Below are 19,856 nucleotides of genomic sequence, written 5' to 3'. Positions count from 1 at the left end.
AGGGCTGATGAATATGAGTCTTATCCAATACCCCTTATGGACCAGTTCTTAAGTTCAAGGTAAAGAGTTCTTGCTCAACTTGGTTGTCTTTCCGTAGAAATGAACTTTTTTATTCACAACACTAGTGACTATGTGCTATGTATTGATTGTAACGCTCCAAGGCCGATGGAGAAAAAGGACCACAGAGATTGTTGAGCCTTAAAACCAAGCTCATGAAGGACTTCTAAGAGGTAAAAGCTAAGAAATAATTGAGTACAGTAATTTTCTTTCCGGTGCCCATTCCAGTGCTTTGGGAGGTGTGCTGCTGCATCTTCCACTGGCTGCATAATCTGCGCATTTCCTTCTGCTGGTCTGATGACGGCAGTCTTGCAGTATCTCATCGCCAAAAAAACCCAAGTGGATGGGCTGTTGGGGCCAGGTCCTTGTCTGAGAGGAAATGGCAGTTACCTTGTAAGCAGAACATACAGAGAGGAGTCTATTGCACCTGGGTGTGCAGAGAGGTGGAGTTGAGGTATCAGTCCCGGGCAGCTGCTGTGATAGTGCATAGGGAAAAGAAGAGGGGAAGGATTCTGAATCCTGCAAAGTTTTAAGAAATATTTCCTCTTGATTTCCTAAGGAAATATTTCTTAAAATGCACACATTCTCTCCATTTACTTGGGCTGAGCTGGAGACAGCTGGTGTTCTTCCAGACACTGAGGAAGCTGGGCGTCAGCACTGTCTGCTTCAGATAAGATTAATAATGTATAGCTTCATGGGGAATGGAGCCTAATCTGTTGGGATGCCATGGCAAGCACTCCTAGTGAGGAGGAGCAGCTGCCTGTTTTGGGCCTCCCGCGAGGAATGAGATGAACCATCTGAGACAGATTCAGATCGACTCCTGTTTGGTTCTGCAGGGAAGTTGCTCGCACCTTGTAGTCGACTGTGTTGAAAGCGGCAGACAGATCTATGGACTTCTGGTCATGTCCAGCTCCTAGCTCTGTACACTTTAAAACTCTCTTTGAAAAATGACCCTGTAATTCAGCACAGCAATACAGCAGAAGGAACTTTGTTTCCTACTTGGATAGCAGAGTACAAGGGTACTGTGAGCTTCCTGAAGTACATGCTAATGGAAGTCTTGACCGACGAACCAGAACAGTGGCTGGTTTTTTGAATGAAAATTCTCCACAGTCATGTCTGCTTCCCATTTTGAATTTGGAGGTTAAAAAGAGAACTGTTTGATCTCTTGAGTGCTCTCTGTGTTGAGCACAAGTTGGAGACTTTTGACCTACCTCCTTGGCACCCTGTGTGTTACTGCCCTACCAAGGTCGATCTATGCAATGAAGCCATGATCTTCATCTGCCTCAAACGGTGGAGACAAAAATGATTCTCCTCTGCAAAATTTCTGCCAGTCTCGAGTGGTGTTAAAATAGGCAGAAACTGTCTGAGCCTATCCAAAAATGCCTTGCTGTGTTTGAGATGTGTTACACCCCCAGTGCCCTTTATTTTTGTCTGTATTTTCCTTGCTGTTAAAAGCAATCAGAATGGCTGAATGGATTTTTCCAGTGACCCTGCGGGAGGCAGCTGCTACGTGTGTAGGCGGCTCAAAGACTCTTGTGCACGTAGTTTCCCCCTCATCCCTGCAAGTTTTACTTCATAGGCACGCTTGTGATTCAGTGGTTTCAAATGCACAATCTCCGCTCCCAAGACGTGCGTGAGCAATTTAAGGAGAAGGAGATGTCGAGATTCTCTAGTTTGAAAAAAACCAAAACCAAACCCAGTAAAACCAGTGCTTACACTAAGGCAGCATTTTCTTTGCCACTTTCCTCTTTGGGACAGGAATTCTCATGATAGATACAGTTTGGAGTCATGAGCATCTTTGTTACTATTACACGTGTCCATAAAGCACTGGTGCTGTGTACTGGTACTGTACTGGTGCATTGGTGCTCGTACTGGTGGAAGTGTAAAGACAGAATAATTCTCTGCCTAGAAGATGCTCTCCCTCCCTGTTTTCAGAAACAATGCTGCCTCCCTCCCTGCATTCAGTGGTTCCAGGACTAGTAGGTACAGGTGAGTGACTTTAACACAGCCACGGGTTTACCTGCAACACGGGTTTTTAGGGCAGACTCCTGCCAGGGTATGTTTCCTGGGGCTCTAAGCTTAAAGGGAGCTGAGAAAACCTGACTTCTGTCGAGGTCACCTAGGCCAGAGGGTGGCATGTTTCAGCTTCCCACCCTCCTTTAATTTATCTTCACTTTCTTAATGAGTGTGTAGAAAAATTCTGGGACATTAGCAGCTCTTGATATTGCAGAGGAGCTCGATTAGCAGCCAGAGTATTGTTCAGAGTCGTGGAGCGATAAGGCTTTGTAGGCTCAAGCTCTTTTGGGCTCCCTTCAGAGATCCTGGTTAGGATCTGCCCAAGCTTGCAGTTTTGTAGTGGGTTTTAGGGGCAGCCCCAGGTAAAGCGTGCCGCGTTGTTTACCTTTGCTCATCCTTGGATGTGGTTAAAAGACAAGGCATGAGTGAAGAATAGAAATTAGGAGGGGAATTCTAGATCACTGGAGGCTGCAGCGTGAGAGTGCTGGTGCTTTCCCACGCTCCTGGTGGGGGGTTCCCGCTCCTGGTGCTTAACCTGAGGCAGGGAGAGCAATAGCAGCTGTTCCTTTCCTTCTGGTTTGAAAATGGTGTTAGTGGCGGTGTACCCAGCGGGTGTTAAATACATCACTCGAGCTCTTCTGAAATCTGAACTAAGTACTCGGTTGGTCACTCAGTGTGAAATAAAATTAATTTTAAAAAAAAATGCTTCAGGCTTGCAAATCTGTGCAGAAACTGCCTCTCCAAATCAAAAAGTCAGGTTTTGTGCCTTGGTCTGTGGCAATAATTTGATGCTTTTTCCTCTTTGAGGTTTTCAGTCCAAACTCTCTAAGTGTAATTACTGCTAGGCATGAACGACTGGTTTCCAGCCTGGAATAATTTTACGTGCTCCTGAGAATGCTGTTGCCTTTACTCAATTCTATGATTATTTACTGTAGCAAAGTATTCCTGTAATATTTGTGGTAATGACAACTGTAAAATAGAATATCTGTAGTACTGTTAGTTTAGCAGATACTAAAGGAAAGTAGTGATTGCTGAACTAGATGCCTTGCCAGAGATATGAGCTTAGGTCTGTACCTTTCCCATCGTCCAAGGAAATCCATAACCATTCTCTTAAATCACATTTGCTTCATTGCCTCTACACAGAAGTGAGCTACCCTTTTTTATCCTACACAGAACAGTTTCACCCTGGAAAACTAATCTAATTGGTATTTCATTTTATTTTGGGTTGGGTTTTGGCAGCTTTATGGATACACTGGGGTGAGGGACCATGTGAAGTTACTTTTTCTTGCCCCCAGCCTTTTCTTATGTAGGGGCAAAGTCATAATTACAGTGCCTATCTTCTCAAAAGATTTAGGTAACAAAGGTGGACAGCTGGCAGAGGTGGGCTGCGTTTGGCCTACTGGTGTGGCAATGAGGGGCTCAGTACCCCTTAGGAGGGGTGGGTGCTGCTAGGAGCAAGTATGTTTCTATAACTGTATGACGGACAGTGCCCCTCTAACCTGTCCCCATGCAGGGACAAGGTACAGCTCCGTGGCCCGCTGCACACTGGGCAGGTGGCACAGCTGCTCCCCCCATTGAGAAGGGGAGAGGGAGGGTTGGTTTTTGTAGAAAACAAAGCATTTTTGACCTGATGGGCATGGAGAAGCGTACTGGCTCGGAGCTAAAGCTGCACTTGTGTTGTCCTCATCCCCTTCCCTTCCACCACTGCCAATAGCTTCTGCTCTTCTCTTGGGTTTAGCCCTCTCTGCCTGATGGCTGTCTTCAGGTTTTTCCCCTGGTCCTTTTGCAATGTCTGGATCTTTTTCTGGTTTTTACATCCCTCTTGGAGGAAGATTCAGTATCTGCTACTGCTGCTGGATGGGGCCAGTGTACAGCCACCTCTGCAGGTCACACTTAACTGATGTCGGGGACTGCAGCGTCTCAGTAGAAACTGGGAGAGCGCTGGGCAGTTTAACATTCTTGTTTCCGTACAGTAGCAAAACACTGGTGAATTCAGGATGCAGAAAGGGATGCAAAGGAAAATTTATGTGCTTTGTGAACTTAAAGATATAAATTACACCATCTTTGCTGGGTCTTATGATGTATTAGTTGAAAACTGCTTATTTTGGGGTCTGGTTCTTCGTTTGCCACATATTTCTCAGACTACGCATGTTTTGTCTGTCCTTAAGCATGGCTCACTTAAGCCTGGATTACACAGATAATGTACACACTGCACCATGTCTTGAACTCTGAACATCCTGCTTTTCTCTTGTCATTGACAACTTACATTTTTATCCTATAGCAGATGATACCTCGTATTAGTATGCTGGCTCACTTCTGAGCTTTTTAACCAAATGCTACTCTGGCTTGTCTTTATTATTTTAAAATAAAATGCTTTATTGATATGAGAGAACTTCTTTTGTTTTCTAATTAGAAAACTTGCTGTGCTTTTAATTAATACAAGTATCGAAGAGGTATTTAGTTTCTGAGTCTGTATTTGACATTCCACAGCCACATCATTTTGGTGATTTATAGTTGAAATGCCTATTGAAAGCCTCCATAATAAAAAAGAAATTAGATTACCTCTGAGATTTAAAAGAACTGTTGAAGAATTTATTAGAACAATGTTAAAATACGCCCTAAAACAAGTCATGTTAGACTGCAGGTTGAAATGGGATACCTGGGAATTCAGAGTGCCGTACTACTCTGATTAATTAAAATGTAGTCAGCTGAAACCTCCACTATAATCAAAATTGTTCCCCAGGGTTTTACCTTCATTACAGTCCTGGTGCAGCCTTCCAGTCCCAACCATTGCTGAGCTAAGTAATTAGTTCAGTTTAAAAAAAATAAACAGAAGGATAAAATTACCATGACAGTACATGGGATTTTATTTTTTTTCTTGCTGTGCTGGCTTCTGTTTGATAGTATTAATTGTATGTGGCCATTCTTTCTGCTGCCAAAGGCAAACAGTGAGAGACAAAGTATCTCTGATTTGAGGGCTATACTGTTTTCCATAATGTAAGGTTTGGACTGTTTTACAATTGCTGTTTTCTGTAACCTTGGCTAAGACCCTGATCTCTCCTCCACAGATGTGCTGCCTATCTTGTCCCCGTTGTGCTGCGGGTAGTGCTCTGCTGCAGCGGGGTTTCCTTATCAGCAATTCCACAGTAAATCAAGTGGGAGGAGACTACATTTCCCAACAGGGTCTCGAATGAAGAATTCACAGCGTGTGAATTCGTATGGGATACCAGAGGACATCTGCCTTACGAGACCGTCTCCAGAGCTGAGACTTCAGGACCTAGATAAAGCACTGCTTCTGTGTCTCCCATGCTGTATATATTCTGACCCCAGCTTTACATAGTCTGTCATCAGTTTGTCCTTGAGCTGAATGCAGTAGTGAAACCCTTTGGATAGGGCTAACCCTTATCATTCTCTTGTTTCGTGTCAGAACACTCTCCCAGAAGCTGCTGAATAGCAAAGCCATGACAAATAAGCCTTTGATTGTGGCTGTCGATACTGAGGCTGGAGAATTGTAACTCCAAATTAAAAGGGATTCGACTGAGCTGTGTCTGTCTGACAGAGTGAGCCCCAAGTTTTTTTTCATTTTAATGATCTGAATGCAACTGGTTTGGATTCTCAAAAATATTCTTAAAAACACTGCTGTTTTTTCAAGGGTTAAGAAAGGGACTTCATGTCCTTTCTGTCTGAAGTATAATAAACAACTATTGTTTTATTCTACTGGAGCACTTTCTTCAAGAATCCCATAGCACTTCACATATGTTATTTAGGCTCCAACACATCCCATTAAGGGGTATTTCTGCATCTTGGTTTTTTGCAGTAAGACAAACTGAGATGGAAGAAGTACTAGCAATTTGCTAAAGGCTAAGCAGTGCCTATCAGATGTAGAAATGCCTGCTCCCAAGCTCTTTAATATAACAAAGCACATACGTGCACCTGACTTCCATCCAAATAAATCCTCTAGGCTTCCTTCCTCTGACCATATGTAGTGGGTATGTGTGTAAAGTACAAAGACAACCCAGCATGTCAACTTGTACATGTAGTACATCCTCAGCAATTGCAAAGTGTGAAAGTGCTCGGTACATAAAATAGCTTTGCACTTTTAGTAATAAAAATGTCTTCAATGTTAGCTGCTCTTTTTAAGTGACATATCACGGGAAAGGACAGTAGAGAAGCAGCTAGCTGTGCCTTCTCCGTTGATAACTCCATACCCTGCATTGCTTGATGAAACCTGACATTTCTTCTTTTTGTTTCACTGGCAAGGAGCAAACTTGATGGGAACTCGCCTTGCACATCTGTGATAGGGCGGAAGAAGGGTCTAAAATGGAGGACAGTCTGTGCTCTGAAAGAGATTTGTGAGATTCTTTGTCCAAGTAAGGGGACAATCTCTAGGAAGACTCAAGAAACCTATAATTAGACTACGTATTGTCCACCTCAGACAGCTGGAGGTCGGATGAAAGTTGATGTGAGGGGGAGCAAATGCTCTGTTTTTCCCCCTTCAAGAGTCTCAAGTTTCCTGTTGCAAAAGAGTTGAGAGGTCATACAGTTTCAATCTCTTGGTGTCTACTTATTTATATTGAGAAACTCCATCACAACCTGAGCTATCTTGCTGTATAAGTGGGCTGATGCTGGTCGGTGGGTGAATGTACAGTGGGGAACATGCAGCCCGTTGGCTTGGCTGCATGAGACAAACCACACAGCAGCAGCATGTGCTTGAGTGTATGAGTCCTGATGCATCATCTCAATCCTTCCTTTTTCTTGTAGACTGATAAGCTCATCCTGTACCACCCCACTTTCTTCCTAAGTGGGATTTCCTTGTCTTCCCACTGTCTTAGGCAGGTATTGTGTGAGTGGACCTACGATGGTATACATCAAGTTGTGTTGGATGACATCTCTAACCATTATTTTAGCAGAATAAAACATAGTAACAGGAAGAATGACTGCCACTCATTTTCTATTTAAATTGAGTGTTCTTAAAAGCAGGCAAGACTTGATATAAAATACCTATTTTTCACTGTCTTTTGCACATGATTTTTAAATTTTCTCTTTATGGAGAGTATCTAAAACATCTGTCATTCATTTGGGGATTATTTTACATTGGTGACAGTCAACATGGCTTCACTAAGGGCAAATCATGCCTGACAAATTTGGTGGCATTCTATGATGGGGTTACAGCATTGGTGGACAAAGGGAGAGTGACAGACATCATATACCTAGACTTGTGCAAAGCATTTGACGCTGTTCAGCATGACGTCCTTGTGTTTAAGTTGGAGAGACATGGATTTGATGGATGGACTACTTGGTGGATAAGGAATTAGCTGGATGATTGCACTCAAAGAGTTGTGGTCAACAGCTCAATGTCCAAGTGGAGATCAGTGATGAGTGGTGTTCCTCAGGGGTTGGTACTGGGCCCGGCACTGTTTAACATCCTTGTGGGCGACATGGACGGCGGATTGAGTGCATCTTCAGCAAGTTTGCTGACAACACCAAGCTGTGTGGTACAGTTGACATGCTGGAGGGAAGGGATGCCATCCAGAGGGACCTTGACAGGCTGGAGAGGTGGGCCCATGTGAACCACATGAAGTTCAATAAGGCCAAGTGCAAGGTTCTGTACGTGGGTTGGGGCAATCCCAAGCACAAATGCAGGCTGGGTGGAAAAAAATGGATTGAGAGCAGCCCTGAGGAGAAGAAAGACTTGGGGATGTTGGTGGACAAGATCAACGTGACCCGGCAATGTGTGTTTGCAGCCCAGAAAGCCAACCGTGTCCTGGGCTGCATCAAAAACAGCGTGGTCATCAGGTCGAGGGAGGTGATCCTGCCCCTCTACTCTGCTCTGGTGAGACCCCACCTGGAGTACTGTGTCCAGCTCTGGGGGCCCCAAGATAAGAAGGACATGGAGCTGTTGGAGCGAGTCCAGAGGAGGGCCACGAAGCTGATCAGAGGGCTGGAGCACCTCTCCTGTGAGGGCAGGCTGAGAGAGTTGGGGTTGTTCAGCCTCGGGAAGAGAAGGCTCCAGGGAGATGTAATTGCGGCTTTCCAGTACCTGAAGGGGCCTACAGGAAAGCTGGTGAGGGGCTGTTTATGAGGGAGTGTAGTGACAGGACAAGGGGGAATGGGTTTAAGCTGAAGGAGGGTCGATTTAGATTAGATGTTAGAAAGAAATTCTTTACTGTGAGGGTGGTGAGGCACTGGAACAGGTTGCCCAAAGAGGTTGTGGAGGCCCCATCCCTGGAAGTGTTTAAGGCCAGGTTGGATGGGGCTTTGGGCAACGTGGTCTAGTGGAGGGTGTCCCTGCCCATGGCAGGGGGGTTGGAACTGGATGATCTTTGAGGTCCCTTCCAACCCAAACTATTCTATGATTCTTTTCATCCTTTGCTCTTGTATTCTTCTGCAGTATTATTGGTGGTTAAGAAAAATCCATAAGTACTGTGCTAAATACAACCATGTTGTAAATACTGATTTTTTTACTGTTATTTGTGTGCTAGAGATTGGACACTGTTCTCCTGTTCAAGTGAATGCCTGAGGAACAGATTGGTATACTAAAAAGCTGGTTATGAGTGAAAAATGGAAAAGTTCACCTCCAAAGATTTATTTTAGCAGGACTATGTTTAGTCCAAGTTTCATTTTATGTAAAATTGTAATTTACAGTTTTGCAGCTGTGCTTATGCACTTTCACTCTCTGACGTTTGAGACAAAAGAATTCAGTGTTGTTGGATTACTTTCTGTGGCATTTTAGCCCCAGCAGTGATCACTGTGAATGTGTTGTGGTTGAAAGAATTTAGACTTATGTAATGGAAGATAAGAAATTTGTGTTAGTTTTGTATAATCCTGGGTTTAACCATTTCTCTCTGCATGACTATGCGATGTTGTATAGGTGGGATTTTCATTGGGAATTGTTTTAAACTTAACCGCCTTCATCTTCAAAGAAAGGTACCGATACAGTCTAGCCTTGCATATAATCCTTTTCCTCAGCAGATGTCAGAGAGCAGCAGAAAGCCATGCATACGCCCTTCGTAGAGAAGCTGCTTCAGCAAAGCGCAGCCATTGCCGTGCTGGTGCTTTCCCAGGCTCCCAGCTCCTGCCGAGCTCCCCCGAGAGCGGAAGGGTCTTTCCGTGAGCATGTTCTGTACCTCCACCGCTGCCACGAGGAACGCGTGGCCCACTGGAGCACTCTGTTTTCAGCTTACTTCTGTAGCTGCCACTAAAGTTGGAGCTGGGAACAGCTCTATGAAAAGGAGAAAATAATCCGTGCAGGTGGCCAGCTCTATGTCCTCAGTGTTTAAATACTTTTGAAAGCATGTTTTCAAGTATAGGTAACTACCGCTGCTCTGGGTATATACATGCTGCCTCATTCCCCTCCGCGCTGTTTTATAACATTTTGAGTAAACTACTTACAGTTGTTTCATTTCATTCTCATCATCATTTTTAGGCAAAGCTGTCATAGTTGCTCTCCTCTTCATGTGAAAATCCATATAAAATAAATGCATTTTTCAAAGGACATGCTTCATCTTAGCCTAAAATACTACATTTTGCCATTAATGAGAGTGGGTCTCTATGACCTGCAACTTTGTCGTTTGTCTCTATGCAACTGTACACAGTGCTGGAGATCTTTCCATTAGTCTCAATGCTGTATCAGACTGAAAGAAAATGCAGGCTGCCGAGGCTATTCCTCACCTCAGAGAGAACTGTTTTCTACAACAAAGTGTCACTCTGCCTCTGGTGCATAGAGAGCAAAATGCAGCTGGGGACCCTATGGAAAAGTTCTGTTGTTGGATTTTTTCCTCCTATTTTGGGAGATGGATTTGTGAAAGCAGGTCAGACAAAGCTTGAGGCTATGAGGCTTGTTGAGAGTATGAACTTTGATTTCCTTCCCCTTCCCTGTTACCACTAAGTCTCAAGGGAAAATACTTTAGCAGAATGACTACAATTATTTAATTAACTGTTTGTTTAACTACAGCTTAGTGATTTTTCAGTGCCCATAAGTATCTCTTCTGCAGCATGCTTAGGCATGTCATCCTCTGTCACTTCCTTCCTGGAAAGTATTTTCATGACAATAGTCATGAAGGGTTTTGAAAGAGAATTTCTATGCAGAAATTTCAGTGATATTTTCATGTCAGTATCGTGTTACCTCCTCGCACCAGCATACACACAGAGAACTGTACCCAAATACTCTTGTACTGGCTCTGTAGGTGCCACCTTCACCCTTCTCACAGTCTCTTCCATCCCCTTTTGGGTGTCCCTGCCTGGATGTTGGCTGCAGCACCAGCTATGTGTGCAATGATGGTGTGGGTCGTGGTGAGTCTTGGGTCCCGCTGGCTGACAACAGAGCCATGTGCCAATGATGCTGTAGCATCTGACAGGGCCTCTTGCTAAAGGTACTTGTTTCAGGATGAGTTGACGTACACCTCGACTCCTGTCAAAACCCCAGCTTGTTTCTGTCAGTCCAATTTGTCTAAGAGATAGCAGAGAGGGAGGAAAATCCCAGCACCATTTGTTGTTTGGAGGGAGCCCCCAAGCAGGAACACAAATATGGTGAGCTGTAGTAGACACCTGACTGCTGGTGGGACTTTCTCATCCCCCTGGCGCTGTTTGGCTTTAGCCATCTGGCTCTGGCCTTGCTTACACCTGTCAGCTGAGGGTGACAGTGCCAAGGGCAGGAATTTGTGAACGTCCCCTTGGAGCTTTGCCTGGCCAGCTGGCAGCATATATCATCAGCCAAGCCTTGTCTTCCTTCTCATCCACAACCTTAGGCAGGAGGTCAGTCAACACATGTAGCCGTGCCCTCCCACCTCCAGTGAGGAGAGTGGATTTCAGCCCCGTCTGAGCCTCCCTAGTAGAAACAAAGGGCTTCAGTCTTTCCTTTTTGCACTAGGGGAGGAAATAAAGATCCTTTCCTCCTTTTAATTTTTTTTTTCTGTATTTCTCTTCTGTATTGGTCTCCACTAGAATGGGCACATTGTGCGCATTAGAGGTTACACCTTAGCAGGATGAAGCCAGCTTATGCTGCTGCTGTAAATTTATAATGGAGGGAAGAGAACAAGAGGAGAATCCTTCCAAGCAGCATTGACCCCAACTAGAAAGAGGTTAGAAGCAGATTTAGGTTTCTCTACAGTAAGACATGAAGCCTGTTCATTCAGATGTGCTCCTCCGTTATGTCTTCCACTAATGCCATGCTCATATTTATCATCGCAGTGATACTGCCATTTTCCATTGCTGTCGTCCTGTCATCTGTAAGCCAACAAACCTCCACCGCTTTGGGTGACAGAGACCTTTTAGGCTCAGCTCCTGTGGGGAAGATGTGATGACCCTCCCTTCAAAACAAGCCAGTCCTCATCTGCCCCTGGGACGCAGCAGCGCTCCTGCCCCTCTGCTGGAGGGGCTTTGTGAACACTGTATTTGTAAGCCAGTCACACCCATATTGCTTTATTTGAAGCCAACTCCCACCCCTCAATGTCTTTAACGTTGATGGGGATGATGGGGAAATAACATTTTCCCACACACAAGTGGAGAAGAGGTGCCACAGTGTCACAAAAACTACGCTGATTCATTAAGCAATAATTTTAGGCATAACCTGACCACTTAAACATTGATAAAGATGTATTTGTTTCTCCTTTTTTCTATAGTGTATCACAACTGTTTATAAAAGGTTGTTGCCAATCTTAGGCTGCACTAGTTCCTTTTATACTGTGAAGCCTTTTACTTACTGATGAACTTGATGAATGCATTCGCAGCACTTAAGTAACCTTCACAGCCTCTTGTTCGAGTTCTTGCAATAGGAACCTTCTGGATGAATCTGAATTATCACATGTCACAGCCCAAGTTGGCTCCATGGCATGTAGCCTTTATTATTATTTGTTAAAGCATCATAGGATTGCTAGAAAGGTATTTTCTGTGAAATGGATGGTGTTTATTACATCTTCCAAATAAGCTTAACACTGATGACTCTGAGCATAAACTACCAAACAAAAGTCAGAAGGAAAGGAAGATGAGATTATTTTATACAGAGTTGAGTGTAACCAAAATGAGAGGTATCTTCAGCTAGTAAGACTTTTGCCACCTTGTAATCTTTTACTTTTTCAGCCTGATGTATGGCATTGTTTAACCAGCAGATACATTAAGAAAAGATGACCTGAACTAAGTGCAGGGGTTCACCCAGTTGTCGTGACTTAGATGAGCTCCCAGTGACTTAGTGACTTCTTTTGTCCTTTGCATACTGTTAATCTAGAACCCATCTGCCTTTCTTCAGATATTTCTGCTGAGACTTTTATGGGGTGTTTCTGTTATGAAGAACTTTTTGGTGCTGTCACATCGATGTTTGGACCTTTGGGTCAAGTGGAGCTTTCTACCCTATTTCTTCAGGCTACCATTCCTGTGTGTTTGCCTTGCAGGAAGCTGTACGTGTGTGTGCCAGTGCTAAATCCATGGCTCCAGAGTGTCTTTACGTGACAACAATCTCCTCATGTTGGAGTCCACACCACAGTATCATGATGTCCATGTGACCTCAAGTGTGTTAGGATCTCCTTACAGGCAGGCATGCGATGCTGTGCTCTGTCCAGTTTTTTTACCCTTAAGAATCACAACAGTTTAAAATGGTGCTGAGGAAAACTGTTCAGCCGTATGTGGTTTTAAAAGGAGAAGCAATGCAGGACCAATGTAAAGCATTCAGTGGAAAGGAGACCAAATTCAATATGATCTTTAATCCTGCCTGTACTCTGGCTGAAGCCGAGCAACTTCTTTGGAACTGTAAAGGGATTCGAGCATGTGTTCATCTAATAAATTATTTTTTTTTAATATTTGTGCTATTTGCAGCAAGCCCTATATTGCAACCCTGAAACCATACTTTCTCATATTGTACAAAATAATGTGGATAAAACATCACTCAGCACATGTAAATGCACATCTATATATGTAATCATTATACATATAGTCACACATCTGTTTTTCTGTTACTTTCAGAATGATACAGTCTATTGGCATAGCTGTGTGCCTTTTACATTAATTTAAACAGGTAAAATCAGACAATGTATATTCTATTGCACATGCTGATATCCTTTTATTTTCCCATTTCCTTTAGAGAGTGATAATGAAAATTGATGTTTTGAAATTGAGAATTTCATTATCAAAAAAATCCCTTAATACCGACATGCAGAACTGGTCTAGCAGAACAAAGCTTATCTGATCCAAGTCATTCATCATCAATTGCTCTCTTAATTGTGATGACAGTACAAAAATGAAGGAAGCTTACCTTAGGTCGGGAGACTGGTTTTTGCTGTATCCCAGGCAGTTTCCTCTCCTTATTCACTTGAAAAGGCAAAATCCACTTGAATAAAGAAAAATAAATACTAGAAGAGTGAGGGATTTAAGGAGTTCTCATCTGAGCTCCTGATCAGCTTGTTTTTAGCGAATTGCAAAAACGTCGATCCAGTACTAGCTCAGAGCGACTTTCCTCTCCTCATGTGTTCTGTGGGCTGAGAATCTGCAAGAATAGACCTGAGACGGTGCTGCAAGAGCGAGACAGCGGGGGGACCTTGGCACGGAGTTGGACCAAACTCTAAATATAGCCCAACCCACTTTCCGTGCAGTTCTCTTCATACTCTGAAGGCAGATGACCTTGTCAGAAAACTGACCTCCCAGCATGTCATTCTCTACAAAGAGAGGATCTAAGGGAACAGGACTGCAACGTAAAAGGACAGAAAAGCAATCAACCATCTGCTTGCAGCAAATGAACGTAGGTATGAGCTCTATTTTTATGGCAGTTGCAGCCGATCAAGTCAGAATGTGCTTTATTTGATCATTTAGACACAAGCCGCATGCCAGTTCACAAAAGACCTGTACAGATGAGAGATTGCACTGTAATTGCTATTCTTAAATAGAGAGTACTGACATAGATGAAAAGCCTGTCGCCTTTCCTCTTCTCAAAAACCTTAACATAGCAGAGTGTGTAGCTGTTCCCTAAAAGCTTCTGTCTATAAGAAATTATACTTCCTTTCACTTGCTCTTATAGTAAGACTTTTTGGAAAAGTGAGTTAAACCCCCAAATGTATATTCTGGTACTGTATAAATTTGAGATGCTAGAGTAGCTTAAAAGGACACTACAACTTGCAATATCAGAGACCAGACTGCAGAGAAATGTGTAGTACATGGTGGAGGAGGAAGCGAGAGAATAAGAGGTGTAGAAACATAACCCTTGGGCCTTAGATAGGGAATTGCGTTTCAACAGATGTTTTATAATCCGGGGAATTTGCCACTCTGACTCTATGTGGCAACATGTCAGGGTATTTTGTTCTTAACCTGAAGGAGAGTTTAACTTGATATGAGTCAACCTGATACTCTGTCAAACAGGGACCTGATACTGCTATGTCTTATGAAGACTTCGGAATAAAAAAAGCTGCAGAAATCTGAGCAACTCAAAATCTCTTCTCTCATGTTCTGTGTTAAGACATGTAGGACAGTTGGGATAAAAGCTCGTTTGCAGTATTGTTCTTCAGTGGGATATATGTGGTGGTGGTGGTAACATATATTGAAGTGTATGCTACGTTATATGCATGCATGCAATTTTCAATATTCAGAGAAAACCTGAGAAAACTTCGGGGTTATGATAACCTTATACTGTAGATGTGTATGTCTGCAAAATATGCGTGAGCTGAAAAGTCGCGAATGATATCAGTGGTCAGTAAAGTAGCAACGTGTATCTATGAGCAATAATTTGGGCTGTTAAGTTTTTGCAAAGTGTGCTATATATTTTTTTAATTAAAGCCTACTATTTTTGGCAAGTTCCACTATGTAATTTTATCATGATCTATCGGCTTGAAGTCCACAGGGTCAGCCAGACTCTGTGTGTTACCTTCACAATAAGAACTACAGCTGTGAGCCACAGCTGCTTCTCAGGATAGCAAAAGAACAGTAGAAAATCTGAACCTCTGGCAGTGTTAAGGGAGACAGCACATCTGGAACCATACTACATTCCTGGGCAAAACTTGCTCATAGTCAGACCTAGGCTAGAGCCCACCCATTAAGTAGTTCTATGGATTTATCCGAGTTCCTCTTTCCTGCCAATTTACCTATTTCTTCACCGTTAACAAGAATAAATGTTTGTTAGGAGTGAATATTATAACAAATGAAAGATGTTGGTGGTTGACTTTGGAGAGAGGACCCAAGAAAGGAATGAGTCTGCCTCCAGATACACAAATGTTGAGTGACGTACTAGTGCTGCGTAAGTAGTGAAATTCTAAAAGTACATGATACCAACATCATTAAACACTGATGGCGTTGTGTTATCCTAGCTCCAGGGTGGTACCCTGAATGCAATCCAGACCAACCCAACCAATTCCAGCTCCGCACTGTGCTTCTGCCCTTCTTGCAAGTGCTGGGATATTGAAATCACCACAGATCCTCTCATCCAGAGCACAACGGAGATGAGGGCAAGGGAGGGAATATGTACAGCACAAGTTGGTCCTTTTCACTTTCTGCAGCAAACAGCTGGAGCAGTTCCCATACACGATAGATGGGTAGTTCTTAGGAAAAGACGGAATTGCAGTGCTCAGTGGGTCCTAAAGCACAGGAATAGTCCGACTTTGCCAGGAGCTGTGAGATGCGCTTCTCATATATGAAGATTTTGGAGAAGGGGTCGTTTCTTGCTTATACAAATAATGTCCTGGGTGGCTTAGGGGCAGGGATGTTAATTTTGGGGGAGACTTTTATAGAGCTGTGCTCGTTACGTGTGAAGGGCTTGACCAAACCCCAGTAACGCGAACTTTCTGAAAGGAGGGGAAAAGACTTTAAGAGTGATTGTATTATTTCTTCAAGATGGATGGAACAGTATTTTGTTTGACAGCTGTATACACTCAAGTTTTCTTTAGGTTGGCTTTTGCATGAGTTTCCACACCACCAAGTGGGACGTGCAGTAGGGAGTCAGGCCCTAGTTTGTGTCTTGCTTTTCCTGGGCCCATAACTTGTGTTTTCCTTGTGATGATGGATGGTCTTTCTGCTTCTTTCTAAACAATTTTTTTCTTTCACTACCCAGCCTACCATGGTAGCACTTCCTCTGGAATGATTTGGGTTTCCAGGTGCCAGACTGTTTCCTCTCTCAGATGCCTCTGTTGGGATTGGTAGCTATTTCAAGCCAGCCTTGTAGGGTTCCCCCTCCTGTGGTTGTGTATTCTGTAACCAGTATTTGTGAGGTGATTTTTCTTTTGCTTAAACCCAAATTTCTAGGCACTTGCAGTTGTTTAAAGATCCCATGGAGCATTTTAGGAGGTGAGATATGTGAACCATAATGTCTCAGGCAATTTTCAACATGGTCAACTGCACTCTGGCTTGCCTCATTCCCCTACTTTTCAGAGTTGGAAAGAGCGTCCTTTTACTATCACAAACAGATGCACAGAATTTCTGGCACCCTTTTGAGTGGTTTCTAAAGTGACTGTAGCGTCTATAATGCCTGGCATCTGTCCAAAGAGGAGAAGCCCTTTTTACAAGGTTAATTATTTAATTTTGTAAATGTTCCTCTAGTAGACTTGTAAACAGCCAAAACTGGTGCTACTTACAAACAAAACAGTCTCCCACTTCCCCTTCTCTCCGGGAATATACTTTTAAACTGAATTTGGGTATTTAAGGAGATTATTTGAAGTTTCACTATAGAGGATAGCTTTTGAGAGAGCAAAAGAAAGAGTAATGAGGATACTGCAGGGACTTGTGGATGTCATCGGAGCCTTCACTCATGGTGTCATTGATGAAGGGTAATAGAGCAGAAAACAGAACTGATTTGCATTCTGCTGATGTATTACTGTATCTTCAGGGTCCAGTTGCTCTTGTTTGGCAGGCCTGTCATGAAGAAATTAAGTTGGATGGCAAACAATAAAAGGGTCTGTCATATTCCTGCTACGTCAAATCTTTCTGTTTGCCCTTTGCTTACCATGAGTATTAAAACTACAGTGACTAAATGAATATTGAGTTCTCCCTTCTTACCTTGGTGATGTCATTATTCCTTGTTTGAGGCGCAGTGATAGGATGTAAAATTCAACCCTTGTCTTGCAGAAAAGAAAGGGTTGTTTTCATTAGGAGGGCGGCCTACTACTTTTACACTTGATCAGTCACTTTCTGTGTCTTTTCTAACATGTTTCTGTCTTATAAGGCAATATATAAAATTGAAAAGTCAAATTATGAATAGGCCTGGGTTGTCACTATACTACAAGCTGGGCAAGTTTATTCTTCTGTGCTTACATGTGTACAACAGAGGATTTCCTCTGGTCTTATTCTCTGATACGGCTTTTATTTTATCTTTTGTTCATTCCCAATCAACAAGTCAATATGTGTCAAAAAATGAATTTGGAAGTACCCATTTTGAATATTAAAGAGAAAGTGTTAAAAATAAGCAATAAAGAAGTAGTTGTTAGAAATGTTCTGTGGGAGATCCTTTGCATGGCAGATAGTTCTGTCTGTGTGCTAAAATTTTGCTATCGTATCAGCGTATAGTGAAAATTAATATTATTGCATTAAGACCTGTTCTTTTCTGCTTGTACAGGCAGTGATTTTCATTTAAATTGCCATTCAGCGTAAGAAAGAGGAACCTAAACTGAATATCCTGTCAGCAGATTTATTGGGGAAAGTTAGTTGTTTGTGGTAGATGTGCCTTCTGAACTACCCAAGGAAGGGTTTTACATTTTTGTATGAGTGTTGTCTTTGTCTTTGTAGTACAAGCTATTGCCAGTGTATAGAAACGATCACAGGGAATTCCTACAGACTGTTTGCAAGAACTTCTGGCTTGGCGCAGGCTTAGGCTGGATGGAGCGGAAGGAGCTTATGCTCCATCTGAATGTCACCTAATGGGACAAAATTGAAGCACTTTTGATTTTTCGATAGGACTGTGTCTGTTTCTGCTCAGTCCTTAGTTCATAGAAATGGAAGGAGAAAACAGTGCCCAGACCTTGGGGGACCGTTGCTGGTTTGGGATGATGGAGCACCAGCACCACATGTAATTACCACGGAGATTATCCACCCAGGCAGGGAGGTGGCTCTGTTCTCTTGCAATAGACTGACAGGGAAAGTCGACAAAGGGACGGTAATTAACTGGTAGTCACCTGCAACAGAGCTTCACATGCAACTTCTTACCTCTGAGTAACAATAACAGGTACCAGCTCATTTACAGTTTTTTCTCTTTAGTTCCAAATGGTCAAAATACCCAAGTATTTTAAGGCCTTATAAGTAAAAGCACTTCATTTGATTCATGACCCTGGTGAGAAAAGTATGAAAACTTCATCAGTGTTTAAAACTGGAAAACTGGAGTTGCAAAAACTAAATTGCAAAACAAAAAAAAAAAAGATGATCATTAATTTTTGAAGCGGCGCTCTGCTTAGCCATGTTGTCATTCTTCCTTGCATCAAAGATTTTCGCTGAGCTGTAATATTATGTCTTTTAATGCAATTAAATATTCATTTTTCATTTCCTGTTAGTATATGTCTTCTCTTACTGATTTCTAAGACTAAATCTTGTTTTACTGTGCTGTTTAAAATGATTTAGCTAATCCTTATTCAAAGAGGTAAGGGGATGATTTTTGTTTCTGTAATCTGACATCTGGATTTCTCAGTTGTGCCACTGCAGGCGATGTGTGCCTGCGATGGGGAGAATTACTTGCCTTTCTGAGGGTGCCAGCAGACCCTTTCTAATTTAGTCAGAGCAATTGGAGAAACGAAGAGGGTACTGACACTGTCATAGCTATTTTTGATGCAGTAGCTATGTAGTGATCTTCCCCAAGAACAGATTACTTTTGTAACTAACATTTTATCTCATTTACTGGCAATTTCTAAAGAATCATCATGGTAAATAGCCAGCAACTGGTCTGAAGAACCATAGTAATGACAAAATTTGCATTCTTAGCTGTTCCATGTGGCTGGTCTGGAGATCCTCAAAAAAGCTTCATAGCTATTGCTCAGCCAGTTGGCTTTACCCCTTGGGCTCCGGGGTATCTGAGCTATTATTAGGCTTCTCAGCAGGACTTTCCTATAGAGAGGGAACTTAGAGAGGATTGTCCCGGTAGACATGAAAGCGATCCCTCTTTTGAGATCAGCAGCGCCAGTGACACACAACTGAGTAATTTGGGATCTGTCCAGGAGGGAGTTTGAACTCCTGCTTGCCTGTTGCCACTCCGCACCACTGGCTTCCGTGCCTGCTTCTCCCGCTGCTACGTGGCAACTTTCCCTTTTCTTGGGGAAGTAGTTGAGCTTGGAATGCTTTAAAATATTTAAAATGTTCATCCTTTTTTCTTAGTTAATCAGCCCCCCGGTCAGGGCTCTTTCATTGAAAAGACCTCATCTGTTCCTTTGGATACTGGTGGGCAGCATGGCAAGACCCACCTGAGCTTCGTGGTCCCTGCTGCCTTGAGGAGTGATTCTGTAGTGGTATGTTAAAATACTGTCATCGCCACTTTTAGCCCAGTTGCCGTGATCAGCACAACTGTGGTGGCAAGAGGAGGCTTCTCAACTAAGCAAAGATGAACGGGGACCTGGGAGCCAGTTTTGCTGAGAGCTGTTACATTTTACAGAAAATGAGTTGACCTTGCACTGTGTGCACCTGATGGGACGTGCAGGGGAGACGCAATGAGAAAAATTCATAGTGCATTGATATTAAGATTACTTAATCTGATTCACTGAAGATTTAGGCCAGTTTTTAATGGCAAAACTATGAGAATAATAAAAAAGTCTCAGAATTCAATTTTATTCTTTTCCCTGACCTCCTCTCTGCCCCTCTCTTCCTTTCCTCCCAAACAAAAGGAATCTAAAATGGCAGTTAAG

General features: G+C 42.9%; 1 protein-coding gene across 4 annotated transcripts in view; it reads left to right on the top strand.

Moving 5' to 3' along the window:
* CMSS1 (cms1 ribosomal small subunit homolog) overlaps window positions 1-19,856 on the top strand; it is a 245,831-nt gene that overhangs the window by 200,730 nt on the left and 25,245 nt on the right. Inside the window, exon 1 of one of the 4 annotated variants that reach the window (XM_054828153.1) lies at window positions 13,573-13,802. The exons of the other annotated variants lie outside the window; for them this stretch is intronic. Within the exon in view, the coding sequence (XP_054684128.1) occupies window positions 13,706-13,802 (97 nt within the window). The 5' untranslated portion in view covers window positions 13,573-13,705. Of the gene's footprint in view, window positions 1-13,572; window positions 13,803-19,856 lie in introns of those variants that run through there. 4 annotated transcript variants of the gene reach the window in all.

Source organism: Grus americana, chromosome 1 (assembly GCF_028858705.1).
Source record: "Grus americana isolate bGruAme1 chromosome 1, bGruAme1.mat, whole genome shotgun sequence".
Taxonomy (NCBI): Eukaryota; Metazoa; Chordata; class Aves; order Gruiformes; family Gruidae; genus Grus; species Grus americana.
This window is presented reverse-complemented; position numbering and strand designations above follow the sequence as displayed.